The sequence below is a fragment of the Lacerta agilis genome, chromosome 12 (genome assembly GCF_009819535.1).
Source record: "Lacerta agilis isolate rLacAgi1 chromosome 12, rLacAgi1.pri, whole genome shotgun sequence".
In the NCBI taxonomy this organism is placed as follows: Eukaryota; Metazoa; Chordata; class Lepidosauria; order Squamata; family Lacertidae; genus Lacerta; species Lacerta agilis.
The window spans coordinates 25,723,274-25,742,994 of NC_046323.1; the positions used below are offsets into that span (position 1 = coordinate 25,723,274).

The 19,721-nt window shown below is 39.6% G+C and overlaps 1 protein-coding gene across 1 annotated transcript in view; it reads left to right on the forward strand.

The window, feature by feature from the left end:
• Nucleotides 1-262: 262 nt before the first annotated feature.
• CRPPA (CDP-L-ribitol pyrophosphorylase A) overlaps nucleotides 263-19,721 on the forward strand; it is a 51,208-nt gene continuing 31,749 nt past the window's right edge. The window contains exons 1-4 of the mRNA XM_033165360.1: nucleotides 263-656; nucleotides 5,951-6,230; nucleotides 16,418-16,567; nucleotides 18,500-18,604. Coding sequence (XP_033021251.1) covers nucleotides 286-656; nucleotides 5,951-6,230; nucleotides 16,418-16,567; nucleotides 18,500-18,604 — 906 coding nt within the window. The 5' untranslated portion in view covers nucleotides 263-285. The remainder of the gene's footprint in view (nucleotides 657-5,950; nucleotides 6,231-16,417; nucleotides 16,568-18,499; nucleotides 18,605-19,721) is intronic.

Genomic DNA, 19,721 nt, shown 5'->3' on the forward strand with positions numbered 1-19,721 from the left:
AATTGAAGGCAGTGCCACGCTGACTGCAGGCACGTGGCTTCCGCTTTGAATCCCAGCTTTTTTTTTTTTAATGGGCAAGACGCATGCGCAGAAAGAACGCAAGCGTCACTCTCTCCTTCCCTCCCTTGTTTCTAAGAGGGGCTATTTAAAGGGCCAGCCAAACCCACTTAAAAACAAAGTAAAATTTTTTAAAAAATGCCGAAGGCGGTAGAGGATCAACAAGTAAAAGGATGGTGGCTTGTTGAGAATATGTGAGGTATCCAGGCAGCCGGCATAGCGCGCGCGATGGTTTTTGCAACTCCCAGACAGGCTTGGGGGTCAAAAGTGAGGCGGGCGGCTGCGGCTGCTCGAGACAAGCCCCTTCTCCGTCCGTGGCGCGCGCGCAACAACCTTTTCTTCCGGGGTGGGGGTGGGGAAGGGAGAAAAGGAGCCACAATTCGGATATCCACCATGGAGCTGCCGGTGACTGACCTAAGGAAGGGCAGTTGCGGCGGCAGGGGCTCGGAGGCGCCTCGGGAGCGACGCCCGCCGGTGTCTGTGGCGGCGGTGCTCCCCGCCGGAGGAAGCGGGGAGCGCCTGGGCGGCTGCACTCCGAAACAGTTCTGCGCTCTGCTGGGGAGGCCGCTCGTTAGTTACACGGTGCGAGCAATGGAAAGGTAAATAGCCGCCGCCGCCGCCGCCGCCGCCGCCGCCTAGTCTCCCCTCACGCCGGCCTGACTTAGCGTGGCCAACGGCTTTTCCCTTCACCCACGCATGCGCAAAACGGTCTCGAGGGCTGACAGGAATGGCGCGCTCACCTCAGCCCCCCCCCCCCTGCTTTCCGAGATAAATAACAACTGTCAACGCATAAAACGCAAAGGAAGCAGCGTGGGTGTATGAGGGAACACCCCCCCCCCAAAAAAAATCGCATTTAGGCAACGTTAGGGTCGGTTCCAATAAGGGTTTTTGCCAAAAATGCGGGTCATAATCATGGCAACAGCCCTTCACGCAGCTGAGATTTTGAAGGAGACACAGCTCTGCCTGGAAGCTTACAGTTTCATAAACATTTTAAAAGGAAGGGGAGTAAGGAAATCAAATTCAGCTCTGTATTATGTGCACACTTGAAAAGACCTATTGCTTTCAGGAGGATTCGCTTTCAGAGTCGTGCCCCTACTTACCTGTTCAATACAGGGGTGTTTATTCTGTTTAAACACTAGGAGTTTTGCAGCCTTGATTCCAGGGCTTTATTGCTAAGATGAGGGAGATGTTCAAAGGCAAGAAGTTGGCTCACAAGCCCCACCTACTCGGACCTCTTGCCCTATGGAGCCTCAGCTAGTAAAATATATTTGCAGTTTTGAGTGCTCATGATCACTAATGGAAGCTGAAGCATGTGTTGTAGGCTACTTATTTCATTTATCTTTTACACTTACACCCCACCTTTTTTCTAAGGAGCCGAAGGTGGCTCAGTCCTGTACTGCATGTATGGGCTAATGGAGCTTCTGAGTCTGAAAAGGTTGAACATTCTACATGAGAGTCGGTTGGAATGTTGGAAATGAACTGGTTTATATGTGACTGAGGCCCTGCTTGCTGAAAATAGATTCTAGGACTGAGCCTGAAATAACATTGACTTAGGTTAAGTTTATTGTGTTTTGAAACAACACAGTGCATGCTTACTACCCCATCTGTTGAATTCAATCTTGCCTTCTCATGTTCATTTTTAATGACTTTCTTTCTGCCCCTGTTGTAGCACATTTGTGTTGCCTACCACCCTTTGTGGCTTGCCCTTCTTTACTTTTGTTGTTCCTCATAGAGTAAATTGTTGTCTTAATAGTTTGGCAGGTGCATAAATTGTAATTTTGCACACCACTACCCTGTCCACTTTAGGACAGTTTGTGGCGGATTACAATAAACTCTGTTTGCCTGTGAAGAATGAGTCAGTCAGTGACCTTTTTGCCATGTGCAAATGTGCAGAAAGGAAAATGACTTGGATATTGGAAGAATGGTTGTACTCAGCAGTCTTTCAAACAGTGTGTTAAGGTGGGCAATGGGAACACAGAGTCAGAAATTCCCAGGGCTTAGCCCTGGAGATTGTTTTTAATACAATGGCTGTTTATGTGAATCAATAAAGAGGCATCTGAGTTCAGGAGTGGAGTGTTTTTCTTTTCCAGAAAGCCTTCACACTTGGGCAGAAGAGAGTACTTGCACGTGAATTTGTTTAAAGATACAAAATATACAGCACAGAAGCTGAGTTAAAAATAGTTTTTAGAAGGGAACGGAGCGGTGCTGTCACCCACACAAAATCAACATATTGGTTTAAACTGACTGTGATGAACCCCTGCAAGTGTTCCCTATTACATGCCAATGGTGCCAGAGGAAGAGATTTATCACCATTCTCTCCAACACAACCCTGTGGAGGTAGTGGTGGAAACACTACTGTGTGTGGTTAACACTGACTAATATTCCATTATCACTAATTTCTGCATATGTTGGTATTATGCATACCTTGGCATGATGAATGAGCATTGTTTTGTCACCCCAACTTATGCTCATTCATTCTTAGCTGTCTTAGCCCCCCACTTGTGCCACCCTGAATGTCCTTTCTCTCTTTCCATCTGTATTGGCTCTTTCCAAGAAGCCTTCTCTGACCCCATCCTGGGTGGGTTGCTTTCATTCTTTACAGATGCCAGAGGATTACTGTGTCTTTCTTTGAGCTTTGGCAGCATTTTATACAGTGTCATGCTAACAATTTAATTGACTCCTGCCTCAATCTCTGGGACTCATCAGCAGCTAGTACCCTTCTCAGAAAACATATGAAAAGACCCCCCACTCCAATGATTTGTGGCTTCCTTGCTTTCCAGTATCTTCTAATTGCAGACTTTCTTCCCTTTTCAATAGCTCTTTGATGGCATCTTGCCCTGAACAGGCACCATCTAGTCCTTGGTCAAATGTAAAAAGGTATCTTTAGCTGGAAAGATCAAATATCCCGCCACCACCCCGAAGGGTACCAAGTGATGTACCTTTTCTGAGAGCTGGCGTCTTCTAAAATAAAGGACATCTGGAAAACATTTTAGCACAAAGTTGCAAGTTCCATTATGTTCCAGAATCTTTTTTTCTTTTCAAGGAGTTATGACCCATGATTAGCTTTGTGATATATTTGGATCTATGTCTTGATGAAGTCTGCTAAAAGACAAATTGATTCCATCTATTACTTTTTGCTTCTTTGAATGAAGTTATCTGCTTCATCATCTTGATAAAACGAGTTCATGAATTCTTTCATGAGTACCACACACTGTATTCTTCCATCTATTTCATAAGTAAAGCGAGCACTGAATAGTATTGGGTTAAAAATATATATATATAAAATGTTGTTTTTGCTATATTCTGCCTTTTGACCTCCTTTCCCAAGCTTAATTATCACCCCTTAATATAAAACATTCAATTTAGCTTCAGTTTCAAAATAGAATGTAATCTGAAAACATGCAAAGGTTTTGATACATATTAAAGGAAAACAAAGTAACATTTTTTTAAAAAAAATATTCTCTTTGAGTGTAATTTTTGTGCTTGCATTTTGGTAGAAATAACATCTACTTAGAAGTTCAGCTCTATCCAGTGGTGGTTTTGCCTTGGTGAAAAGTACTTCAGCTAATGCCCGGTCCCAGTTTTCACCAATCCCCTTTAGCCACCTTGTTGTTGTTGTTGTTGTTGTTGTTTAGTCATTTAAGTCATGTCTGACACTTTGTGACCCCATGGACCAGAGCACGCCAGGCACTCCTGTCTTCCACTGCCTCCCACAGTTTGGTCAGACTCATGTTCGTAGCTTCGAGAACACTGTCCAACCATCTCGTCCTCTGTCTTCCCCTTCTCCTTGTGCCCTCCATCTTTCCCAACATCAGGGTCTTTTCCAGGGAGTCTTCTCTTCTCATGAGGTGGCCAAAGTATTGGAGCCTCAGCTTCAGGATCTGTCCTTCCAGTGAGCACTCAGGACTTGATTTCCTTCAGAATGGATAGGTTTGATCTTCTTGCAGCCCACGAGACTCTCAAGAGTCTCCTCCAGCACCATAATTCAAAAGAGTCAATTCTTCGGCGATCAGCCTTCTTTATGGTCCAGTTCTCACTTTCATACTGGGAAAACCATAGCTTTAACTATATGGACATTTGTCGGCAAGGTGATGTCTCTGCTTTTTAAGATGCTGTCTAGGTTTGTCATTGCTTTTCTCCCAAGAAGGAGGTGTCTTTTAATTTTGTGACTGCTGTCACCATCTGCAGTGATCATGGAACCCAAGAAAGTAAAATCTCTCACTGCCTCCATTTCTTCCCCTTCTATTTGCCAGGAGGTGATGGGACCAGTGGCTATGATCTTAGTTTTTTTATGTTGAGCTTCAGACCATATTTTCCTCTTTCACCCTCATTAAAAGGCTCTTTAATTCCTCCTCACTTTCTGCCATCAAGGTTGTGTCTTCAGAATATCTGAGGTTGTTGATACTTCTTTTGGCAATCTTAATTCCGGTTTGGGATTCGTCCAGTCTAGCCTTTCACATGATGAATTCTGCATATAGGTTAAATAAGCAGGGAGACAATATACAGCCTTGTCATACTCCTTTCCCAATTTTGAACCAATCAGTTATTCCAGTGTTTTTCAACCTTTTTGGGGCAAGGGCACACTTGTTTTATGAAAAAAATCACGAGGCACACCACCATTAGAAAATGTTAAAAAATTTAACTCTGTGCCTATATTGACTATATATAAAGTAATTCTCTTGAATAGGAATCAAATAAACACAATTTTTCCCACGGCACACCAGGCAACATCTCGCGGCACACTAGTGTGCCGCGGAACAGTGGTTGAAAAACACTGAGTTATTCCATATCCAGTTCTAACTGTAGCTTCTTGTCCCACATAGAGATTTCTCAGGAGACAGATGTGAAATGAGCGCAATTGTGCAGTAGTTGGAGCATTCTTTGGCACTGTCCTTCTTTGGGATTGGGATGTAGACTGATCTTCTCCAATCCAAACTTGCTGGCATATTGAGTGTAGCACTTTAACAGCATCATCTATTAAAATTTTAAATAGTTCAGCTGTAATATCATCACTTCCACTGGCCTTGTTATTAGCAATGCTGTCTTCCCCAGTGATGTGTAAAATTTTTCGGAGATACCATTGATTGAATCTTTCAAAGATTTAAATATTTAAAGTGGTATGGTACTGCTTTAAATGTATAGTGCAGATGGGGCCACAGTTGGCAAATTCACTACAGGTTTCCCTAAGGCCATACACCATTGATAGGCAAACTAAGGCCCGGGGGCCAGATCCGGCCCAATCACCTTCTAAATCCGGTCCACGGACGGTCCGGGAATCAGCATGTTTTTACATAAGTAGAATGTGTCCTTTTATTTAAAATGCACCTCTGGGTTATTTGTGGGGCCTGCCTGGCGTTTTCATATGAGTAGAATGTGTGCTTTTATTTAAAATGTGTCTCTGGGTTATTTGTGGGGCATAGGAATTCGTTCTCCCCCCCCCAATATAGTCCAGCCCCCCACAAGGCATGAGGGACAGTGGACGTTCTGCTGAGAAAGTTTGCTAACCCCTAATACACTATGCCTCTAGTAAATAGTATATGCCTCTAGTAAATAGTATATGTCTAATAATATTTTTGTCTGAACAAATAGATTGCAGTAGTGAGTAAATTCTGGTCACAAGGCTGGTTATTTAGTTGAGTAAATGAGAAGATTTATGATTCGAAGATCAAATGTAGAAGTTTCTGTTGGGTAAAACATAGTTCACCATTGTTCTGAACATGTGAATTGTGTCTCACTTTTTTTTGCTAGTTTCCCTAAATGGCAAACAAGTAAAATTAAAGAAACTCTGAAAGATACTTTTACCATTTTTTTTACATATTTAGAAAAAAAATACTAGCAGAATCCTTGAATATTTAGACATGTGCATTAAATAATTTTATTCAATGCCTTATAGAATCAGCTGGATATCTGATATTGTTGTTGTGGTGTCTCCGGAGAACGTTGAAGTAATGAAGTCTATTATAAAAAAATATGGTCACAAACGAACAACAGTAGCCGAAGGTGGAATGACTCGTCATAGATCGATCTTCAATGGATTGAAAAAATTTGCAGAGAGCCACCTTCTCAGTTCACCACTTCAGAAACCAGAAGTAGTAGTAATCCATGATGCCGTGAGACCATTTGTTGAGGAGGACATACTTTTTAAAGTAGTTATGGCTGCCAAAGAGCATGGGGTAAGTACTGTAAAATTACAGAACTCTCCAATGCTGAGATAGTAGGTGGTAACACAGAGACAACTAACAGTGCTCTGAGTCTGGATGATCTCAGTGATCAGACTGCGATATAAGGGTTCAGGCACTTCATAATGTATCCTAGTCCCAAGTTTTTGAGGGTTTTCAGTATCTTGAACCTGGCCTGGTAGGATAGAGATAGCAAGTATAGATTTTCTAGGATAGATGTCACATACTTTCACCATCTGACCTTATCATCAGCCTAGCTCCTGCCTTCTGTACCAGCTGGAGCTTCTGGGCTAGGCTAAAGGGCAGCCCCCCCCCCAATAGAAGCACATTACAGTAATCCAACCTTGAGTTTACCAATGCATGGACTACAGTGGTCTGGTTATGCTGATCTATGCAGAGAAAGACACTGGAAATAAAGCATTCCAAGATATCCTAGAAAGTAGAATGAGTTAAAGAACATTTAATGCTTATAGTAGTTAGATTTCTATGAAAAATAATGATTTCCTCTTACATTGTTTGTGTAGAGACTTCCTGGTTTTCTTTCCTTTCTTTTTCATTTTAAAAAAAAATCACCTGTCTGAAACTTCATACTAAATCACTCATGCAAGGAAGATGATGCTAATTTAGAGTTCAGGTTCTGCATACCATAAAGATAGCATAATTGTATGAAGTTTTAATGTTCTTAAAATGGCAATTGATCAAGTAGGATATCGCACTCCTTAATTCCACTTGTCAGTGGAATAAATTGCTTTATTACATTTACTAATCAGTTTGTTATTTGCCTGAAGGATTCAAAATGTGCAACTTTCCAGAACTTCCAAATTAGGCCTTAATAAATTAATTCTATGAAACAATCTCCTGATAATGTTAGAATATAATTTTGTAACCAATTAGATTCCATTTATGTTTTGAAGCAATTTATAATTAAAATTTTACATTTCTAAAAACCACTATTTTTGTTGCCAATACAAGTTGTGGAAAGTAGTAGAAACAGAAGAAGGCAGCATTCCAAAGCCCCTAGCAAGTTTTTCATTGCCAACAATTTAAACTGCACCACAAAGAGAAATGCTTGCAGCGTGTTTTCTTTAAATTGAACTTGTCAGTCCAGCTTGAAAGATAGAATTGAGAGACAGAGTCTCTATAATTACAACAAGTATTGAATTAAGTCTGTTTCTTTCCTTACAACTATTGCTGTTATAAGTAAAAAGTGACTCAAAAACTTTCACGTTTTCAAAAGTTAGAATTTTCCTGATTGTTTTTTGGATTTGTATTTCACATGAAACAGGCAGCCAATTGAAAGATGAGAATGATGCTTCTTCATGCTTTCAAATAAACCTTTAGTGTTAAATGTGAAATTGTACATTTTGAAAATAAATATGATTAGGGGTATAGCAATGTGATTAGTTTGAAAGGAGTTGACTGCCAGAATACCCAGGTGTAGAATCTAGCTTCTGTTGAGTGAGAATTCAGGATGTTGTTGTGTTTGTGTTCAGTGCCTGTGTACTTTACTTAGACCATGTACATATATGTGTAATCTAGGGCTAGAAAAATCACCTTCAGAGTTGCCAAACTGCAGAAAAACAGAATTTGGACTGAAGGATCACATAGATAAATGGAAGCTCCATTGCAGATGAGCACAATATATAGTATATATTGGCCTTACATGGAATGGAATTGCCATGCCCATAACTTCCATGCTTTCGATGAATGAGTTTGTAAGCATCTTAGCCCCAGGTTTTCTTGATATTACAATTTCATTGTATTTCTTAAAGAGAATTCACTGAATGACATAGACATTGGAGGGAGACATCCATCAAAATCTAACTTAATTGTGGATCTATATTCATTAACATACTGCAATTTGACATGTTGAAAATACTTTTTTATTTATTTATAGTAGTAAACTCTACGTCAGCCCTCTAAGAGTATTTCTCCTAGTTTTTATTATCTTCCCGGTATATCTAGTAGTTTAAGAAGTGTACTTGGCATACACTGTAATCTGTTGTTATCCTCATGTTATGGGAATGGAAGGTAAGGCTGAGACAGAGTGTCTATTGCAGCCCTAGAATGTAGTCTGCTGCAGTCATCAAAGATTGCAAATTGAGAGAATGTGACAAAGAGGTGTAAAACAGGTCACTCAAGGAAGCTAAGCTGAGCCAGAAACTGCAAATCAAGTGAAGCCATAGCACATCCTTGCACACACAGGCAAACACACACCAGCATTTTAAGGTGCTCACATGCATCTGGCAGTGTTTCACATATAAAAACAGACACAGCACTAATGTTACCTACCTGCTGGCTTTTGTTTGTTCAGCCTTTTAGCCTGATGGTTACCTTTTTTTTTTCAGAGGGCAGAGGAGGGACCCAACTTTACCTGGGCAATATCAATCTGGCAATGAGCATGTACTGAATTAACTTACACTTAGTTTACATTGGAAACTTTGAAATCTCATAACTTTAGGAACACACAGTGGATCCCCACCCAACTCTTGGAAAGGGAAACCCATGAAGTATCTCTTTTCTTTTACATAAAGGTAAAGGGTAAAGGGACCCCTGACCATTAGGTCCAATCCGCGGATGACTGGGGTTGCGGCGCTCATCTCGCTTTATTGGCCAAGGGAGCAGGCGTACAGCTTCTGGGTCATGTGGCCAGCACAACTAAGCCGCCTCTGGCGAACCAGAGCAGCGCACGGAAACGCCGTTTACCTTCCCACCAGAGGGTATCTACTTGCACTTTGACGTGCTTTCGAAATGCTAGGTTGGCAGGAGCAGGGACCAAGCAACGGCAGCTCACCCCGTTGCGGGGATTCGAACCGCCGACCTTCTGATTGGCAAGCCCTAGGCTCTGTGGTTTAACCCATAGCGCCACCCGCATCTTTTACATAATTTAAACAAAAAGGAAAAATGGAAGGTACCCAAAAATTGTAGAAAACACGGAATCCCCCTGCACTTCAAAGATAAAAAATGAACTGTTTTAATTCAGTCATTTTCATTTGTTTTCTTTTTTCTTTCTTTTTGGTAATGTGGCTAGCTTAAACCCTTTGCCAGGTAGATTCGCCATGCCAAGTTGCATAGTGATAGGATGAATCATCTTGATTTTATTATGAATGGAATTCTGAAGCAGCTGTTTTAACTATACAGCTGCTCCTAGAACAGCATATTAAGAAATCTATGTGTATAGATTTTGTTATACTTCAGAATGAAATTTTGTTGTTGGATATCTGATTTTGTGGCTGTATAGGTGACTGACATGTAAGATGAGATATAGTATGGAGACACTGTTTCAAAACCATCTGCACATGCAATTACAATAGAACACCAGAACAATTGCATAAGTGCTGAATTAAAGAAAAGGGGAGGCTTTGTCAACCTCACATAAAGGTACCCTTGTGCATATGTTTAGGATGAAGTTTCTGTGAATGCTTATTAAGCTAGTGAATACATTTTTCACCCCCTAATTAGGAATGCTGTATGTTGGTTGCAGCTGACAAATGTGAAAAAAATTGAGCAGTTGTCCACTAAGTCTGTGGAACAGTTACCACTAAACAGCTTTCTAGTGAAAGATGGCCATTCTGTCATCCCTTCCATCAGTTGTTTATAAAATGCACTATTCCCTGCAACAAGCTCTAGATCAGATATATACTCAACCTTTTTGAGCCCAAGGGCATGTTTAGAAATCTTAGGGTGGTGTCCAACAAAGTAGTTCTGCTAGGGCATGGACTTTGGCTGTGAAACAGAATTTCACCTCTTGCTCTTCTTCCTGCGCCCATCTAAATTTGTTCTGGGGTTTCCCCCCAGATTTACACATGGGGAAAGGTGAGGAGGGAAAGTTCTGTTACGCAAGCAGAATCCTTGTGCTAGCAGAACTACTTTGATGGTTACCACCATAAGAAACTGTCATGGGCCTCACAAAATACCAATTTCCTAGAATAACAGCTGGTGATGCTCAGAACCCTCTACAACTCCCCAGAAACGAAACAGATAAAAAAAGCAGACAACACCCCCCAAACAGGCAATCAAATAACCCAATGGCTGCCACGTTGGGGGCCCTAGCTTTAGAACATGGTTGTCCTTGGGTTGTCCTGTTTCAGGCTACAGATGGAGGCATTTCATTAAAAAAAATCACCTCTCTGTGAAATGCACAAACAAACCACTCACTTAAAGTAAAAAAGAATCTATGAGGTTGTTCTTCTCCCTTCTTTTTCTATTTGGAGAGATTAAAAACACAACAACCTTGACATGGTGGAGTTCACTCTACTACTTCATTTTGCTGAACATGTAGAATAATAACTAGATGAACTCTATAAGAGCCAGCATTTTCTGGTTGTTATGCCCATTACTGTTTTTCAGAAAGTTAGTGCTCTGAGGACTATTTGCTCCTGGGTTGACTTCAAGAACACCACTTAATATATCAGTGAAGGGTTTTTTAAAAATTGCTTGTGGGTGAATTTCATTGTTCTTTTAGATACTATTTGTATGACCGAAGGTTCTTTAGAAGCAAGGTTTTCTGCTGTGCTTCTTTTTTCTTTTTTTCTGAAGCTGCTTGATGGCTGGCACCGCCCCCCTCTCCAAGCCATACATGGTGGCTCCAGGGACTAGCTGAAAACATTCCTAATGCAATTAGTGCATGTCATTTCATTGAGAAGTGCAACTCTGTAACTTAAATGATCAACATCCTTAAGGCATGTGCCTTTCTTCTGATTTCTAATTTGCCTTAGTGCTATTACAAAATGAGCTACTGTGCTTGCACATACCTGCAGCAACTTGTTATCGGATAGAAAATGCAGCAAATGTTGTTGTGCAGTATTGAAAACTTGGGGAAAGCTTACCTTCTTTCTTTACCAGTTGCAAGAGAGACAGCAAAATTGCTCTGTTTTGGTTTTGTTTGACATAGCAGAGTGGGCCCCTGCAAAATCCTTGAGTGCTCTATTGCTCCCCAAAGCTTACTGATCTCATGCAATCCTTCTCGTGCAGTATATGTTATTCTGTGTTTAAATTTTCAGGTATGCTTTGAACCTTCTAGTAATGTTTTGATTCTCTTGACTTCCTTTGTTGTTGGGCAAGAAGCCAACAAGCTGTGGGTTGAGACGGAGGAGGTCTGGTACAGCCTCTGGATCCTATTCCTGGCTTCCTTCAAATTTTAGATATTTCATTATAGTGCTCATTAGTGAAATATTATTTTCCCCAAGGCAGTCTAAAGGACTCTCCCAATGATTCATAACTTGTGGGGCACTATACACCATTCAGCTATAAAATTATGACTACCCCAAATCAGGCTGCAGAAAAACAGTTTTAAGTGGTACTGTTTTTAAATTATGACAAGTTCAATGTTCTTAGAAATATTTCTTGTACTTGGACTCTCCCCAACCCAATAACTTATTGTGCACAGAGAGCACACTAATGATACTCATTGCAGAGTTCTAAACCTTTACAACTTTGAAATTCCTAGATGTTTCTTTTTAAAAGATAATGAAACCCTTCATAATGGACTTTACAAACTGAAACCTATTTTTATTCCGTACTTTCACCTTTTTAACAGGTTTATGAATCAGTGGAGCAGGTAGTATTTAAGGAGACTTGTGTTTCCGAAACTTGTTACTGTAGAAAAACTTTCAACAAAGCTTCTTTGTGCATGAAAGGATTTTGTTGGGTAAAACTAGCTGTAAAAACCAAAAGGAAACAATAGTTAATTTAGACTGGATACAGTAGAAAGTTGGGAACCTTGAATCCTCAGGAAATAATGCAGCTACTGACTAGAATCCAGTTTGCTTGTGTATCTGTTTTTTGATAGGAATAGGAATTCTTATCTATTATGAACAGATCTTTAGAAATAAAGTTATGTAGCTTAAGAAAACCACTGTTTCTAAAGAAATAAGTACTGCTCCTTAAAATGAATGCTTTTTAAATTTAGGATTTGATTGTAATTTTTCTGGAGTATCTTGACAGAATCAGGACATTTCAAGAAAGTAGAGGTGTCTTTAATAGAAATAATAACTGAATAGCCCTTTGTAATTAATTTTTTTAAAAAGGATTGTTTAACTTTTTAAAAAGCAATTTAACAATTTTAAAGAAAGGGACAATTAAATTTATTTATTTATTTTTTGCGTCCTGCACTTAAATCCACATTTGGAAAGTAACAGAGTAAGAGAGAGGGCTTGAACTAAAGCCAGAACCGAAGCAGGCAGAACAGCTCTGTTGACCACACAATGGCAGGTGGTCAGGCTTCTAGTATATGTACCTTGCTAATCCAGAGGTGCAAACTACAGAGGTTGACATTGCTCATTCCCATTCCCTTCAGTTCTGGGCTGAACTCCAGCCTTCAGTCATGAAGTTTCTAGCTCAAGCCCTAGAGTTCCTGTTGGATAGTGATTCCTTTTGCTTCCCTTCCTACAATGAAGCATTAATCATTCACTACCCAGCAAATCCCCTTCCGTTAGCTCTAAGAAGCCAATGTGGGCAAGGGGCAAGGGAGTAGAAATAGAAAAGACAGGGTTCTGGACCACTTCCATTGGACTTGCTCTAACTGGTATCTAACTGTCCAAATCTGAGTGATTTTTGCCCCTAAAGGGCCTTGCAAGTATACAAGAGGCTGCTAAAGGGTGTCAGAGCAATGCTCTCTTGGTCATATGGCACAAGCCCATCCACCATTTGGAAGAGCTCTGCTCACAGCTACTTGTGGACACAGTGATGACTGAGAAGCAAGCTTTCTCCATTGCCATCACCACATGCTAAGTGCCATGGCTTGTGCTCAGTTGAAGCAGGCACATGTGTGTGGAACTTTTTATGCATAAGTGTAAATTTACGGCCAAGAGAAGAGCAGTTTTAACTGGAAATTATGATTAGAATTTTCAGAAACATAGTAGAAACTGTGTAAAGGAAGAAATTTTGAAACAAAGACTGCAATGCTAACCCCACCCACCTGAGAGTAAGTCCCACTGAATTCAATAGAAATTACTACTTAGTAGACATCCAATTTTGTAATTATGCATTATAAATATACATTGTGTACATTAAACCTTTGTTTTTGAAGTCTGCTTAATATGCACCATGGTGTCAGGTGTCAGGTCATTGATTCAAAGTTTGCTTTAAGCGTCTGATTATCTATTCATTTTGCATTTTGGAATAAACAGATTAAAACTTCCTTCCTGCTGACCTTATTCCAACAAGTTCTACAACTGGCCCCTTCCAGCTGGGTAAACAGCCTTAAGGATCTAATTTGCCCTCTTCTCTTTAATTCAAAATTATGTTAAACGTTCTCTTCAGTGACTCATGACACCATTCTCCGTTTTCACAGAGTAGTTTACACAGGTTCAACAGTTCATTCTCAGCATTACAAATTAAGGAATTTAAGACTCTGCATTGTACTGTCTTTTTTAACATTCCAAAACCACTCTAGTCTGTAACCATTCTGTCTAGGCCTGCTTATAGTCTTAATTGAATACCATGGACTATTTATTTATCACCCACAAGTTTACCTTTTTACTGTACAAGATAGATAGACAAATCCTGAGCCAAAGTCTTGATACCAGCCATATTGGACCCCAAACAAGTATTGTTGACGGAAAGACAGCACAGTTTTTGTCCCCACACTGTCATTTTGTCTTTTAGTCCTTCTTGAACATTAGTTTGTAAAGGCCAATAAAGGAGTATTTGTAGGTCCTTTGACAACCTCTCCTTGACATGGAAAAGAGAGGTTCCCAATCTTTCCCTCGCTTGCCAGGGGAACTCCTAGATGCACTAAAGACAAATCTCAATTTCTTAAATTGATCAAGTCAACGCTGCACCGTTTATCAAGCCCTGAGTTCTTGTGTGACTTTCCAGTTAGTAAAACTAGGGATGGGGAGAAGCTATGCACCTGACTACTGAAATGAGCTGGAGAAGAATTGTGGGGAGGTGGCTTTTTAAGTACCCTAAAAGCTTATTTCCAAGCCAGGTGTGGACAAACTTTGTTGGCATCCCTTACATTTACTTGAAGATGGGATGGGTTTGAGGTCTTACAAAAGAGCATAACGAAAGCATCAATAACAGGCACATGAATGTTGTCATAAGTTTTGGTGATTAAGTTGCTAAATTAGAATAATTTTTCTAAAATCAGTTTAATGCTAAAAGAGTAGCTTAATACATATCAGTTTAATGCTAAAGAGTAGCTTAATACAGTATCAGTTTAATGTTCAAATATACAACAAAATATTTTTTGGAAATAGTTGAAATATTTTAATCTCATAATTGCTGGTGGTTGCTTTATCTTTGAAGGTGGTATTCTGTAAATTTAGGGTAAGTATTCTTTTAAGACAGTTCTGCTAACAGAAGTAGTAATTACAGTATGTGGCTGAAGCATGTTGATTACTAGAGATATAATTGGTGGGAGCGCAGATGTCTGAATAGATGTACATGTTTCTACCTGTTGCAAACATAAATATACAGGTAATTCTTCTACTTTAGTTTAGAAAATACATGTGGTTTTGAATGCCCACTAATGGAAGTTGTTTCAATGGTGTAAAATAATATTTTCTCTGCAGTAATATGTGGAAAGAGTTTGATTAATTAGGATGTGAAGACATTAATCATATTCATTTACAGAGCAATACTATCCCTGAGTTTATTTATGCCTCCTGGGCAGGGAGAGGTTCTCTTCTAAGTCCCTGTGCATTTGCTCAGCCTGAAGATACACTGGGATAGATTTCAACCTCAATATATCACATCACTGCTGCCCTTTCCGTTGACACCAGTACAAGGGACAAAAAGTGGGTGGATTAGGGATTGCAAAGGAAGAGCAGAACTTAATCAGTATTGTGTGCTTTCTCAGGCCACGCTCCTGTCTCCTTCAGTGGTGTAATGTTATGCCTGTAAGTGAGGAAGTGTATTATAATGCTACCATTGTTGTCAACAGTCAGCCCCTAGACAACTGCCCCCTCTCAATTTCTTCTCTGCTGCAGTAGAGGACAGGATTCCAACTAAGACATTCTTATTTTCCTAAGCATAAGTCCTGACTATCTCCATGATTATTGCTGGCATTTGAAGCCAATCAGAAGGAAGCTGAGAACTGAAAATAAGACCAATTGGGTGAATAGCCAGGAGGCTCTGACAATTCACCAAATGGTGTGTGTGTGAGAGAGAGGGTGGACAAAATGAAACTAATTCTGTCAGAGTTGAATTATCAATATTTATTGAGCAAGAGACAGATCTAAAGACTGTTGTTTAGGAATGGTCTTTGCCTGAAGTTCAAAATACTTACCGGTAATCACATAGTACTGTACATATTCCAGTGTGGTGTTGTAGAATTGTTGGCTAAATTTAGCCTGTCGTGTCATAACTCTTACCTGATAGCTTGTCCTACAAATTAATTCACTACTGTACTTACATAAACATTTGAAACTAAGATATTTTTAAGCCTATGAAGGCAACACAACAGAATTTCACTAACCATGTTTATGAAATTGTATTAAATTAAAATAATTTGGTTTGATTTGTAATAATTTGGAAAATTAATTAATTAATTATTATTTTTTTTAAAAAAAGATGCCGCTAGAGTCTGAACAACGGCTACCTACCTGTAACTGGAGCTAGAGTCTGAGTCATATTTAATTTGATGGCTTGGGTCATCTGATTGTTTCTCTGCATGCCCGTGGTCATGGTTTCAAATCTGGGTTTGGTGAATTCAGATCTGGGTTTGGTGAATTGGTCACATTAATACTTTGCCATTTATCTACCACAGTATGCTTACACTCATTCCATATTTCAGAACAATCAAAATAATTTGTCAGTTGGTTCTTCAGCCTTCATTATGAAGTAAGTTTTTTGCCTCCCATAAATAGAAGATTCTGAAAATACGATAGGTATTTGTGTGCTTTAGATAGTTTTTCACAAATATGAAAGATTGGTGCTAAACGTTTTTGGGAAAGGTTTTAGTGTTAATTTTCACTGTTTGCTACAACAAGATAAAAATAATGCATGCAGCTGTCTATTCCCATAGTATGAGGCTCAACTTTCATCGACATCATGCAGAGTAGGATGTGCAATATATATCAGGAAGAGTTCAATGTCTGTCTGGATCAGGCCAACAATATATGTGGAAGTCAAAATATTAAATTTGCTTGGACTTGTTCTTTAAGCAGAGATTAACTAAGGTAAACATGTAAATCTGTGTTTAAAGTCCCCCCTTTTTTTTCTTGGTTCCCAAGGCAGCAGGAGCAATCTGTCCTCTTGTCTCCACTGTTATTGCTTCCTCTGCTGACGGATGTTTAGACCATTCACTAGATCGTGCCAAGTACAGAGCAAGTGAAATGCCTCAGGCTTTCTTATTTGATATAATCCATCAAGCATATCATCAGGTAAGAATTTTGGCAATTAAAAAAGAAACTTACTCTTCTCCTCCCACTCCCACTCCCACCCCCATACTGTAAGAGGCAACCGACTTGCATGTGTTATTTGGGGAGTGAATTAGTAAATATTCATCTTAATAAATTATATTTTTTTGTCACCAAATGGTAGCATTTTGTATAATTATGTTATGATACATATACCAAACTTCCACACAAATATCCACACAAAATGGATGAAAAGGTTTATGTGTTGGGTATGTACAACCTACACTAGTCTGTGTAGTTGATTCTGCAGTCAAAATGGACAAATGCTTGTGCTACTAAGTGTGTCTTCTCTTTATTTTGATTGGGGAAAGTGAAACTGAAAGCACCCTATGTGGGTTCATAGAAACATCTGACTTGTGCATGGCTGGGATACAGCCTATTGTAGCTACAGTGATAAAAGTCACATCCAAGGCTCTGACCAGTTTTACCTCTGACCACACACTCCACTGGCAGGTGGCTTCTGGAAATTTGCCCATGATGGAATTGCCCTCTGACTGAAAGAGGGACCCATTCCACCTGTCTTTAAAATAGTTTTACAAATACTGGTTGGAGTTATACTCTACTGAGTTTCTTAAACACAAGCTCACAGCACGACTGCTACACCTATTTTCACATCTTGGCCACTGGCTCACACACATCTAGTTTCTCTTTGGTCATGTTTGATTTTTGATGCAGTGCATCTTCCTTTCCTGTGGAAGCACACCATATTGGTAACCAAATGTGAAGACTAACAGAGACCCTGCATTTAGGAGGATGCAATCTCCTCTTTTCTGCTTGTTCCTATTGTAGCATCTCCCACAGCTACAGGAGAGTTTGACTTGGTAAGCGACATTATCAAACAAGAAATCCTGTTTGCAGGAAGCTTTAGCTTATTTCCCTCTCTTACTCCTGAAAACCGGTACTTACTGCTATCACTGGAAAAAAAAAGGTTTGAAATTCTGTACTTGTTCCAGGTAAACTTAACTACTGTTCACCATCTCAATCTACCTCATACTGATTTAAATTTTGCTACCGGTAGTTATTTTGATCTTAACAAACATTTTGAGGAATTTATGTACAGCTCATTTTCCTGTTGCGTTTCTGTTTTTCAGGCTTTTTTTTTCTTTCCTCCTGTAGTTAAGAATGTGTAGAGGGAAAGCTACTAATTGCGACTGGTGAATTTGCATTGCTTTGAAGTATTCCAGAATGTCTCAGATGCATTACAGGAGGGATTCTACCATTTTAGGAGCTATACTGTGCTTACATAGTATAGTCAGAACTGAAAGGGCTTTAACAGCACTCTGACAATTCTCCACTGGCACAGTTAACAAAGAACAGAATTACAGAAGATCTTGGCTCAGGAAATAATCTAGCCCTTTCTTGACATAACACTTTCAGTTTATTGAGAGTAAATTGGCAAAGTTACATTATGTTAGGTTACTGTCCTGTTGCTGTGAGGCATTACACTAGAAAATACATGTTTAGAAGGAGTACAGTTACAGCTGTGCCAGCACAGTAGTACGCTCATGGTGTGTGCTTGCAATATAGGCCGAATCTGAAACAGATATGATAATCTCAGTATTGATTCTGTTAGCTGAGCAACTGCTATCATCATCTGATGTGGCATATAACAGTATAAAGCAGAAAATAATATGGATCAGGATGACTTATTTGGACCTCTGCAGTGATTACCATGGTGGCACAACCTGATGTTGGCAGTAACATTTCATCACGCAAATGCAGCTGATACAGGTCTATTAGCCAAACATTGACTGCACCTGGACTAGGGTGCTCAGTCAATCTGTACACAATTGCGGCTTTGTATATTTGTAAAGCTTGAGAAACAGTAATTTAAAATGCCATGTTGTATATAAATTCTGTAGGCTACAATGATTTTTGTTTCAACATTGTCTACAGTGCAGTGACTATGACCTGGATTATGGAACAGAATGTTTGCATCTGGCACTAAAATACAACAAAACAAATGCAAAACTTATTGAAGGCCCCGCTGACTTATGGAAGGTAGGAACAACATTTTTCTTTAGTAAATGGGAAGCTTTGGAAAGTTGATGATAGTTACATGATTGCACTTCTGAAAAATATTGTTCAAATGTTACAAACCATGAATGCAATTTAATTATAACAAGCTGTATAGCCATGTTGGAACTTTTAAGATGCCCAACTCGCTTTTCACTGCCACAGATGAATGTAATAAATCTTCTGCAATGTAAAATTGAGATGTAGGTTGTTCCTTGAGATGCCTGTCTCATCAGCCTGATCCAGCTTTTCTTAGGCAAACCCATTCTCCCCTGGTTTTAAGTACCTAGGCAGGATTCAAGAAAGGAAGTTTATTGAAATGGCACAACTTTGGTAGATTTCTCTTTTAGCTCATACAGAACAATACTATTCAAATATTATTTTGAGATTTTGAGACAACACATTTTGATGTGTTTATATCAAATACATCAAACATATATTTTAATATGTTGAATGGAGGTAATAATACATAAAAAACACAAGTTACAGGAGAATTCAAGCCTCCCTGTTCTCCATCTAGTTCTCCTGGCAAAGTCAGCTTCCTGGCATGTCATTCTGTCCGTGTGTTACTCGACTCCACTTGCTGAATGTGTGGATGGACAGAAGTGTCAACAGCAGCCCGAAACAAGTTTACTGGAGGGGCTAGGACTGGGCCAGCCAAGTATTGTTGGGTCCCAAGCCACTCTCACTGCATCCTATGATCGCCTTGGTTCTATTTCAGGCCAGCTGCTGCTTTGGCTCTAGGCCGACACAGGCTTCTCCCTCCACCACCTCCTGCACTTGCCACCATGTGGGGGGATTTGGATTGTACCCTTAATCTCTAAAAAAACAAGAATTACTACAATATCATTAAAGTATGTGACATAATTATAAATGAATGGAGATACATTTTTTTAATTTTTTTAAAAAATCATGTATACATCTTGTGTTAAAAGAATTTCTAGGATGTACCTTTCCACATTTTTGTTATTATGTCTATGCTAAAATCATACTGTAACAACTGTTTTATATATCATTATGTATCACTATGCAGTATATTCAGTTTATATAAGACATTTTTTACTACACACACACACACACACACACACAAATCTGTTTTGGT